The sequence below is a fragment of the Phalangium opilio genome, unplaced genomic scaffold, assembly GCF_054372755.1.
Source record: "Phalangium opilio isolate 3A_F unplaced genomic scaffold, DU_Popi_V2 ptg000230l_1, whole genome shotgun sequence".
NCBI lineage: Eukaryota > Metazoa > Arthropoda > Arachnida > Opiliones > Phalangiidae > Phalangium > Phalangium opilio.
Window position 1 is genome coordinate 1,179,530 of NW_028324221.1, and position 11,044 is coordinate 1,190,573.

At 37.8% G+C, this 11,044-nt stretch overlaps 3 protein-coding genes across 3 annotated transcripts; 1 reads left to right on the top strand and 2 right to left on the bottom strand.

The window, feature by feature from the left end:
• Positions 1 to 434: 434 nt before the first annotated feature.
• On the bottom strand, positions 435 to 2,016 carry LOC149613534 (uncharacterized). Its single transcript, XM_089858042.1, has 6 exons — positions 1,881 to 2,016; positions 1,491 to 1,702; positions 1,232 to 1,421; positions 909 to 1,157; positions 667 to 838; positions 435 to 600 (listed from the first exon to the last, which is right to left on the bottom strand). Exons 1-6 carry the CDS (start codon positions 2,014 to 2,016, stop codon positions 435 to 437), a joined length of 1,125 nt encoding a protein of 374 aa, XP_089714168.1.
• LOC149613535 (uncharacterized) lies at positions 1,662 to 3,000 on the bottom strand. The gene is made up of 2 exons (XM_089858076.1): positions 2,953 to 3,000; positions 1,662 to 2,832 (listed from the first exon to the last, which is right to left on the bottom strand). The coding sequence occupies exon 2, from the start codon at positions 2,816 to 2,818 to the stop codon at positions 2,129 to 2,131; it is 690 nt and encodes a 229-aa protein (XP_089714202.1). The 5' UTR covers positions 2,819 to 2,832; positions 2,953 to 3,000; the 3' UTR covers positions 1,662 to 2,128.
• Positions 3,001 to 9,302: 6,302 nt separating this feature from the next.
• Positions 9,303 to 10,818, top strand: LOC149613536 (uncharacterized). The gene is made up of 6 exons (XM_089858041.1): positions 9,303 to 9,423; positions 9,493 to 9,682; positions 9,757 to 10,005; positions 10,076 to 10,247; positions 10,314 to 10,462; positions 10,567 to 10,818. The coding sequence occupies exons 1-6, from the start codon at positions 9,379 to 9,381 to the stop codon at positions 10,737 to 10,739; spliced, it is 978 nt and encodes a 325-aa protein (XP_089714167.1). The 5' UTR covers positions 9,303 to 9,378; the 3' UTR covers positions 10,740 to 10,818.
• Positions 10,819 to 11,044: the final 226 nt, after the last annotated feature.

Sequence of the window (11,044 nt, forward strand, 5' to 3'; positions counted from 1 at the left end):
TGCGCTGTTCATAAAATTAGGCAAGCCTTCCCATCTGAAGAATATAGTGGTTTCAAGTACCCCAGATATTAATGTAATAATAAAAAAGATACATCAATTTTGTGACATTTTAATAAAAACAAATATATATATAGTCCAGATAACTAAACACTACTCTTCAATACATTAATCATTTCATGTTTTCGAGAACCGACTCTTGTGCATGGCTATAATTTCTGATTGGTCAATATTTTCTGAATGCTTTTCTGATAGTGTACCAACTTTGCGAACTTCTTCTGTAACTATTGAATCAAGATTTCCTCTAGAAAATTCTGCAACAGCTTCTGCCATAAGTTGAGTTTTGTAATCTAAAACGAAATAATTACTGTATAAAACCTGGGTTTACCTGGCACTATGTCCTGAAATTTGCCTTTACTTTTCAAGAAGGTTTTAGCTCAAAAGAATGACTTACTATGAGTGCTTGGAGTCAAAATAGGTTTAGCTACAGGCTTCCCCCCTTTAGCTTTTGGGTAGACTATGTTCCATCTAAGTTCTCCCGCCAAAGTTTTTTCTTGTGATTTCGACCCATTTTCATTATAATGCATAACCGCTAGCAAGTTTCTAAAATGACAATTTAGATATCTGTTTGATATTTATAAAGAAAGAAGTAACTTTTTAAAGAGTTACCTAGCAAGCATGCTTGGATAAAAGAAATGTACTCTTTTTGGGCACTTTGAGAGTAGCACACTGTGATACACCTCTAAGGAATAAGTTTGCCATTTTGGTGAAACTTTCTCGAGAGCTTTTAGTAGCCGAGGTGCGTTTACAATAGATGAAATTTTTTCATGACAATCTGAAGCTTAGAAAACAGACATTCAAAATCATTCAATAACAATCAAGTTACCATTTGGAATTGCAAAAATATTTACTGGGATCAAGCCATAATCTTTCGTGGTGATCTAACAACGGTCCGTGAAGGCACTTCTCGAAAGTACCTCCGTGATTTTCGTGCCTATTAGCAATATGATTTAAAAGGGATTGCCATTTATCCCTTATGCTTCCGGGTATATTATGTGACTGGGCGCACCAATAAACGTGGTTTGAAATTCCCTGCACCCAGGGACCAATGGGCTCCAGGCCAGTGGTCTTTGCTGCCGCCTTTAGCTTTTTTGCCACACCTGCAATTCAAACAAACATCAATTATTTTAATCTTGCTGCTAAAATATTTATTTTTGTTTTAAATAAATTATACCTTTTGAAATATGCCACGTGTCATAGTAATGATCAATTTTTTTAGAATGAGTTTCACGCATGTACTTCTGAATAGATGGATGTTGATCCGTTACAACAGATTTAACGGAAATTCCACTTTCAATTAAAAAATTTAGCCCTCTTTTAAATCCTTCTAGCTCCATTCCATAGGAGCTATTAACTTCTGTAGACTGATTGAAAATAAGAAACGAACCAAAAATTAATAAATTAATCAGATCGAATTATTGCACAGTTGTCACCTGCACGAGTTCCAAATGCAAAATCTTTTTCGTGTCACCATCCATAAAAGTGTATGATCCATATTTGGCTGAATAGCCCGGAGAATCTGCACGACCATCACCACATAAAGCAACGTCCTTGTTTTTATGTTCTTCTAATAAACTTTCTTGTTGAACTTTCCAAACCTGGGGAAGATGGTTTTTCGTTGAAAATATTACAAACAATAATTTTTCTTCATTTAGTGTTTACTTTTTGTGTGATCGATATGAGAACTTTCTGGTATCGATAGTATGTTGCTTCAGTAAACACCAAAATGTTTGCGAGTCTCAACGTTGTAAGAAATTTTGTGGGCAAATTTCCCATGAAATAAAGGATGGAAGCAAGGATAATATTTCCCCAAAACGTTTTACCCCTGGATGGCTGGCTAGACCAACTGCAAACGTGACCTTCTACACAAGATGTTTTGATAATAATTGCAGAACCACAGGTGGTTTTATCAATACTGGTCACAGCTCGTCGGCAAGTTATGCAATATTTAAAAAGCATTAGCAAACAGCTCTCAAAAACAATAAATTTGTTTTCTAATTCCGGGCTTTTTTCTTCAAAAGACCTAATTGGCGAAATATATCAGTTTAAATCTTAAAAATTAATTTTATAATTACTTTTCAAAATCATCATTAACTCCAAACGAAGAATGAAACGTTTCTTCTGCATCAAATGTAGGATCATTTTGAAAACAACGTTCTTCAATTATTTCATCATCTTCGTGTGAGATTTCAAATTCAAAAGCTTCAGTATTTTCTTCCTCATCCATATTATGGACAGGACTTTGAACGGGGGTAGATGTAATTGGACCTACATCCATAGTTACAACTTCTTCAAGTTGGTACTCAGTAAGATCGTCAACACACATGGGATTAATGTTCAGACTAGAAGAGGGTCTCGAGTCAAGACAAGAAGATGATGGTCTGCTGTAGCAATGATCTGACAACGATGAAGAAGGCCTTGAACTAGATTCACTAGCTTCGCCAACATTTCTCACTTTCCAGTTTCTAACAAAAATCTCGTCAAGTTTGGGTAATGCAGTACGTTTTAACTTCGGTTTTTTCAAAGATAATGGGTCAGAGTCGTTGTAAAGATCAGGTAAAACTTCATACTGATCATCACTGAAATGTTCCGAGCATATCCCATCGTTTTTAGTAACTACTAGATTGGTATCTTTCCCAATACACTTCAACCATTCTTTTCTTATTGAATCATTGGATGGAAAACAATGAAATGCTACACCAGTAATGGCATAGGGTCCACCAGACAGCCTTCGAGTTCCTCCACAGACTAGGCACTTCATGTTATTATATTTTTCTGATCAAGGTAAACAGACAGTAAGCCTTAGCTAAGCTAATAATTTTGACAATCGTTCAACATGCAAAATTTTAATAAACGAGAGTAACTTGAGTCTAAGTAAATCGTAAAAGCACAAACCTGCTAATTGTTGAACAACATAACCCGCTAATTGTTAAAGGATGTAACACAGTTCTAGGTCTAGGATATTATTTACGAATAAGAATCCAAGCGTACAGCAGACGACGTAAATGAGACTCGCGTGAGGCTGTGGGCTATGATCGCGTGAGAAAAGATTCGCGACTGCCTCTTGTATACCGCGGGATCTGATTGGCCGGTAGGTCGCTTTACAAAAATTCAAATGCATGTTTAGGATAAAAAACTTCAATTATTGTTTTATACTATAATTAGCGTTTTAAAAAATCGGAAAAAATTCAAGAAGGCATATTTTAACATAAGAAAACAGAAAAAAAATACTTAATTTCTGCTAATAATATCCCTTTAATATAATATAACGACTAACGAACGATACCACAAATTTGCCTTTCGAGCTTTCCGGTTATGTTGCCGGCGAGGTCGAGTCGAGGTCCCATGCAAGAAAATAGTAATAGCCGTCGCTGATTGGTCTGGCATTAAAGAGGCTATCTACGGTTAGGGGATTTACGATTGGTTAAAAACTTTTTTGTTCGTCTGTTTGGTTTTAACTTCGGGAATGTCATGAAATCTATGGCCTAAGCTATGGAAAAGTGGGACTTATGTACTTTATGTGTGAAGCATAATCCGCTTTTTGAATAGTGCGACAAATGTAAGGCCAGGGATACTAGATGCTCGAAGAGGGATTCGAAGGGAGACGGAAATTGCGACAGAGTTATTGGCGTGTCATGCGCAGTACAGTCTACCGGATGCAATTCAAAGCCAAATCAAGGATGATGGCTGGAGGATGCGAAATCTGAGAGAAATAGGCGCGTTGTGGAACGGCTTAGGTCCGGTGGAACGCAAAAAATGGGGGAATACTCGGAATAGGAATTCAATTTGTCCTTGATAGGGATAAACAAGACGGCGCGCGTTATAGATCCCCGTTAAAAAAACCCTCTGCCGCAGTTTCGTCTGAACGTACGTGAAAAGGCTCGAGCTGGTCATCCCTATTTAAACATCTAGTATCTCTGGTAAGGCGCGGTGCTGGCCAAATCCATAGAGTAGATAAACAATTTTCAAAATGTTTTTCGAGGCACAAGTATAAATTAGTCTTATGGGTTAAGTCGCTCTCATGGTTTCCAAAGTGGTGATTTTCCCGAGTTTTGATAGTAGTCTCGAAATTTTTGTAAAGATTTTTACATACGCATTGTAATGCCATAAGGAGATTATCTCTCTCTAAGGGCCCAAGCGCATCTATTAGCAAAAACATCTAGTTCTGCCAGATGTGACGTAGATTTTGTAAAGGGGCTCCTTCCGAATTTTTCGTCAAATTCGCGGGAGAGAAAAATGATTTTCAAAATCAGCCAAGACCGATATCCTAAGCCGGTCGTGGTCTAGAGGCGAGCTCTGAGATAACGCTCCCAACATAGATAATATACACAAGGATCGGAAGGTATGCCTTCCGTAGTGTATCTCTCTTTGCCGCGCCTGTGCGGGGGGGGGCCGCACGCCAAACTTCTGCAGTTGACTTCCGCTTCTGCGCAGACGAGGTCTGCCTGCTCGTTTTTCGTGCATGACTCGCCGTACGCATGCGCTGGTTTCCGGAAGTAGAACCTACCCAGTTTGTACAAAGCGCGGCAAGCTCTCCCCCGACCTTCTGATCCTGGTGTTTATTATCTATGCTCCCAAGCGGTTGGGAATCAAACTAAAACAGGCGGGTAGGCGAGAGAGGAAGGACTGAGGGGAAAAAATAAGTAAGAGAATTTCCAGAACCCCCCAGCTCTCTCAGACACAAGAGGTAAATTCGCGCTTAGTAAAAATCACGAAGAGCTGTCGTGAGAAATCTTTGAAGGAGGGAAAAATGTTCAACGCCGGGTTACTCTGCAGCGAATGCGATCGGCCTCTGTTTAGGCTATACAATTATTATACCACTTGAGATGAGACGGATGGCTGACCAAATCGGACATACATACATTTCAACCGTAACATAGAATCTTGGGCCCTTAGAGAGAGAGATAATGTCCTTATGGTAATGCGCAAATACGGATAAATTTGTTTTAAAACGCCCTAGATTATCTTTAGAGGAAAACATAGTACATGGATATACTTAATAAATATACTATATAATGTAGTATATATAAATTTATTACTTAATATTCGTTAGGAATTTATATACATCATATGCATGCATCACGCATGATGCTATCTATGTATTGGTCCAGGCCGGTTGGGCCCCACCAAACATTTGCGAAACTCTACGCCTATGAATAAGATCAGGATTGTGTCTATATTGTAAAAAACAAATCAACAAGATTAATTTTTAAAAAAGGATTGTGTCAATGGTGTAAAAAACAAATCAAATGGTGAAATAAAATTTTAAAAAACAATGTTTATTTGTATTGATTACATCATGATTAAATTCTGCGATAAAGATTCCAAAAATTTGGAAATAAATTTAAAAAACGTCCTTCCATCTGCTCCAAGTCTTGACGGTAATAATAATCAATAGCGTCTTTTGAAAATACATTAAAAGTGGGGTCATACGTTAATTTGAAGTTTCTATCTTCCAAAATACTTGGAAGGTATGGAGATCTTGTAATGAGACTAAATTTATTTTTAAATTTTTCGAAAGTGAAAGTTAAATCCATTAAAGAATGATTATATTTATGCAATTGTTCAATAACTACGTTAATATATAATAACTTAAACAAATTAATAGTATAACTAATAGGTGTAATAATATATTTATTATGGGCATAGGCGTAGAGTTTCGCAAATGTTTGGTGGGGCCCAACCGGCCTGGACCAATACATAGATAGCATCATGCGTGATGCATGCATATGATGTATATAAATTCCTAACGAATATTAAGTAATAAATTTATATATACTACATTATATAGTATATTTATTAAGTATATCCATGTACTATGTTTTCCTCTAAAGATAATCTAGGGCGTTTTAAAACAAATTTATCCGTATTTGCGCATTACCATAAGGACATTATCTCTCTCTCTAAGGGCCCAAGATTCTATGTTACGGTTGAAATGTATGTATGTCCGATTTGGTCAGCCATCCGTCTCATCTCAAGTGGTATAATAATTGTATAGCCTAAACAGAGGCCGATCGCATTCGCTGCAGAGTAACCCGGCGTTGAACATTTTTCCCTCCTTCAAAGATTTCTCACGACAGCTCTTCGTGATTTTTACTAAGCGCGAATTTACCTCTTGTGTCTGAGAGAGCTGGGGGGTTCTGGAAATTCTCTTACTTATTTTTTCCCCTCAGTCCTTCCTCTCTCGCCTACCCGCCTGTTTTAGTTTGATTCCCAACCGCTTGGGAGCATAGATAATAAACACCAGGATCAGAAGGTCGGGGGAGAGCTTGCCGCGCTTTGTACAAACTGGGTAGGTTCTACTTCCGGAAACCAGCGCATGCGTACGGCGAGTCATGCACGAAAAACGAGCAGGCAGACCTCGTCTGCGCAGAAGCGGAAGTCAACTGCAGAAGTTTGGCGTGCGGCCCCCCCCCGCACAGGCGCGGCAAAGAGAGATACACTACGGAAGGCATACCTTCCGATCCTTGTGTATATTATCTATGTTGGGAGCGTTATCTCAGAGCTCGCCTCTAGACCACGACCGGCTTAGGATATCGGTCTTGGCTGATTTTGAAAATCATTTTTCTCTCCCGCGAATTTGACGAAAAATTCGGAAGGAGCCCCTTTACAAAATCTACGTCACATCTGGCAGAACTAGATGTTTTTGCTAATAGATGCGCTTGGGCCCTTAGAGAGAGATAATCTCCTTATGGCATTACAATGCGTATGTAAAAATCTTTACAAAAATTTCGAGACTACTATCAAAACTCGGGAAAATCACCACTTTGGAAACCATGAGAGCGACTTAACCCATAAGACTAATTTATACTTGTGCCTCGAAAAACATTTTGAAAATTGTTTATCTACTCTATGGATTTGGCCAGCACCGCGCCTTACCAGAGATACTAGATGTTTAAATAGGGATGACCAGCTCGAGCCTTTTCACGTACGTTCAGACGAAACTGCGGCAGAGGGTTTTTTTAACGGGGATCTATAACGCGCGCCGTCTTGTTTATCCCTATCAAGGACAAATTGAATTCCTATTCCGAGTATTCCCCCATTTTTTGCGTTCCACCGGACCTAAGCCGTTCCACAACGCGCCTATTTCTCTCAGATTTCGCATCCTCCAGCCATCATCCTTGATTTGGCTTTGAATTGCATCCGGTAGACTGTACTGCGCATGACACGCCAATAACTCTGTCGCAATTTCCGTCTCCCTTCGAATCCCTCTTCGAGCATCTAGTGTCCCTGGCCTTACATTTGTCGCACTATTCAAAAAGCGGATTATGCTTCACACATAAAGTACATAAGTCCCACTTTTCCATAGCTTAGGCCATAGATTTCATGACATTCCCGAAGTTAAAACCAAACAGACGAACAAAAAAGTTTTTAACCAATCGTAAATCCCCTAACCGTAGATAGCCTCTTTAATGCCAGACCAATCAGCGACGGCTATTACTATTTTCTTGCATGGGACCTCGACTCGACCTCGCCGGCAACATAACCGGAAAGCTCGAAAGGCAAATTTGTGGTATCGTTCGTTAGTCGTTATATTATATTAAAGGGATATTATTAGCAGAAATTAAGTATTTTTTTTCTGTTTCCTTATGTTAAAATATGCCTTCTTGAATTTTTTCCGATTTTTTAAAACGCTAATTATAGTATAAAACAATAATTGAAGTTTTTTATCCTAAACATGCATTTGAATTTTTGTAAAGCGACCTACCGGCCAATCAGATCCCGCGGTATACAAGAGGCAGTCGCGAATCTTTTCTCACGCGATCATAGCCCACAGCCTCACGCGAGTCTCATTTACGTCGTCTGCTGTACGCTTGGATTCTTATTCGTAAATAATATCCTAGACCTAGAACTGTGTTACATCCTTTAACAATTAGCGGGTTATGTTGTTCAACAATTAGCAGGTTTGTGCTTTTACGATTTACTTAGACTCAAGTTACTCTCGTTTATTAAAATTTTGCATGTTGAACGATTGTCAAAATTATTAGCTTAGCTAAGGCTTACTGTCTGTTTACCTTGATCAGAAAAATATAATAACATGAAGTGCCTAGTCTGTGGAGGAACTCGAAGGCTGTCTGGTGGACCCTATGCCATTACTGGTGTAGCATTTCATTGTTTTCCATCCAATGATTCAATAAGAAAAGAATGGTTGAAGTGTATTGGGAAAGATACCAATCTAGTAGTTACTAAAAACGATGGGATATGCTCGGAACATTTCAGTGATGATCAGTATGAAGTTTTACCTGATCTTTACAACGACTCTGACCCATTATCTTTGAAAAAACCGAAGTTAAAACGTACTGCATTACCCAAACTTGACGAGATTTTTGTTAGAAACTGGAAAGTGAGAAATGTTGGCGAAGCTAGTGAATCTAGTTCAAGGCCTTCTTCATCGTTGTCAGATCATTGCTACAGCAGACCATCATCTTCTTGTCTTGACTCGAGACCCTCTTCTAGTCTGAACATTAATCCCATGTGTGTTGACGATCTTACTGAGTACCAACTTGAAGAAGTTGTAACTATGGATGTAGGTCCAATTACATCTACCCCCGTTCAAAGTCCTGTCCATAATATGGATGAGGAAGAAAATACTGAAGCTTTTGAATTTGAAATCTCACACGAAGATGATGAAATAATTGAAGAACGTTGTTTTCAAAATGATCCTACATTTGATGCAGAAGAAACGTTTCATTCTTCGTTTGGAGTTAATGATGATTTTGAAAAGTAATTATAAAATTAATTTTTAAGATTTAAACTGATATATTTCGCCAATTAGGTCTTTTGAAGAAAAAAGCCCGGAATTAGAAAACAAATTTATTGTTTTTGAGAGCTGTTTGCTAATGCTTTTTAAATATTGCATAACTTGCCGACGAGCTGTGACCAGTATTGATAAAACCACCTGTGGTTCTGCAATTATTATCAAAACATCTTGTGTAGAAGGTCACGTTTGCAGTTGGTCTAGCCAGCCATCCAGGGGTAAAACGTTTTGGGGAAATATTATCCTTGCTTCCATCCTTTATTTCATGGGAAATTTGCCCACAAAATTTCTTACAACGTTGAGACTCGCAAACATTTTGGTGTTTACTGAAGCAACATACTATCGATACCAGAAAGTTCTCATATCGATCACACAAAAAGTAAACACTAAATGAAGAAAAATTATTGTTTGTAATATTTTCAACGAAAAACCATCTTCCCCAGGTTTGGAAAGTTCAACAAGAAAGTTTATTAGAAGAACATAAAAACAAGGACGTTGCTTTATGTGGTGATGGTCGTGCAGATTCTCCGGGCTATTCAGCCAAATATGGATCATACACTTTTATGGATGGTGACACGAAAAAGATTTTGCATTTGGAACTCGTGCAGGTGACAACTGTGCAATAATTCGATCTGATTAATTTATTAATTTTTGGTTCGTTTCTTATTTTCAATCAGTCTACAGAAGTTAATAGCTCCTATGGAATGGAGCTAGAAGGATTTAAAAGAGGGCTAAATTTTTTAATTGAAAGTGGAATTTCCGTTAAATCTGTTGTAACGGATCAACATCCATCTATTCAGAAGTACATGCGTGAAACTCATTCTAAAAAAATTGATCATTACTATGACACGTGGCATATTTCAAAAGGTATAATTTATTTAAAACAAAAATAAATATTTTAGCAGCAAGATTAAAATAATTGATGTTTGTTTGAATTGCAGGTGTGGCAAAAAAGCTAAAGGCGGCAGCAAAGACCACTGGCCTGGAGCCCATTGGTCCCTGGGTGCAGGGAATTTCAAACCACGTTTATTGGTGCGCCCAGTCACATAATATACCCGGAAGCATAAGGGATAAATGGCAATCCCTTTTAAATCATATTGCTAATAGGCACGAAAATCACGGAGGTACTTTCGAGAAGTGCCTTCACGGACCGTTGTTAGATCACCACGAAAGATTATGGCTTGATCCCAGTAAATATTTTTGCAATTCCAAATGGTAACTTGATTGTTATTGAATGATTTTGAATGTCTGTTTTCTAAGCTTCAGATTGTCATGAAAAAATTTCATCTATTGTAAACGCACCTCGGCTACTAAAAGCTCTCGAGAAAGTTTCACCAAAATGGCAAACTTATTCCTTAGAGGTGTATCACAGTGTGCTACTCTCAAAGTGCCCAAAAAGAGTACATTTCTTTTATCCAAGCATGCTTGCTAGGTAACTCTTTAAAAAGTTACTTCTTTCTTTATAAATATCAAACAGATATCTAAATTGTCATTTTAGAAACTTGCTAGCGGTTATGCATTATAATGAAAATGGGTCGAAATCACAAGAAAAAACTTTGGCGGGAGAACTTAGATGGAACATAGTCTACCCAAAAGCTAAAGGGGGGAAGCCTGTAGCTAAACCTATTTTGACTCCAAGCACTCATAGTAAGTCATTCTTTTGAGCTAAAACCTTCTTGAAAAGTAAAGGCAAATTTCAGGACATAGTGCCAGGTAAACCCAGGTTTTATACAGTAATTATTTCGTTTTAGATTACATAACTCAACTTATGGCAGAAGCTGTTGCAGAATTTTCTAGAGGAAATCTTGATTCAATAGTTACAGAAGAAGTTCGCAAAGTTGGTACACTATCAGAAAAGCATTCAGAAAATATTGACCAATCAGAAATTATAGCCATGCACAAGAGTCGGTTCTCGAAAACATGAAATGATTAATGTATTGAAGAGTAGTGTTTAGTTATCTGGACTATATATATATTTGTTTTTATTAAAATGTCACAAAATGGATGTATCTTTTTTATTATTACATTAATATCTGGGGTACTTGAAACCACTATATTCTTCAGATGGGAAGGCTTGCCTAATTTTATGAACAGCGCAACTTGGAATAACTCTCCTACGAAACCTTCCTAATTTCCCCCATACATTCATGGTAAATTGTCTATAAGCGCAATATCTCCATTTCCTATTTGGGAAAATCTCATTTGAATTAGTTTTCATAATAGAGGTTG

Bases quoted from the DNA above. Each gene is read 5' to 3' on its own strand.
- LOC149613534 (XM_089858042.1), bottom strand. From the start codon at position 2,016: ATGCTTTTTAAATATTGCATAACTTGCCGACGAGCTGTGACCAGTATT. The intron at 1,422-1,490 runs GTGACAACTGTG...ATTTTCAATCAG, and splicing joins TGCATTTGGAACTCGTGCAG to TCTACAGAAGTTAATAGCTC. The intron at 1,158-1,231 runs GTATAATTTATT...TTTGAATTGCAG, and splicing joins CACGTGGCATATTTCAAAAG to GTGTGGCAAAAAAGCTAAAG.
- LOC149613535 (XM_089858076.1), bottom strand. From the start codon at position 2,818: ATGAAGTGCCTAGTCTGTGGAGGAACTCGAAGGCTGTCTGGTGGACCC.
- LOC149613536 (XM_089858041.1), top strand. From the start codon at position 9,379: ATGGATGGTGACACGAAAAAGATTTTGCATTTGGAACTCGTGCAG. The intron at 9,424-9,492 runs GTGACAACTGTG...ATTTTCAATCAG, and splicing joins TGCATTTGGAACTCGTGCAG to TCTACAGAAGTTAATAGCTC. The intron at 9,683-9,756 runs GTATAATTTATT...TTTGAATTGCAG, and splicing joins CACGTGGCATATTTCAAAAG to GTGTGGCAAAAAAGCTAAAG.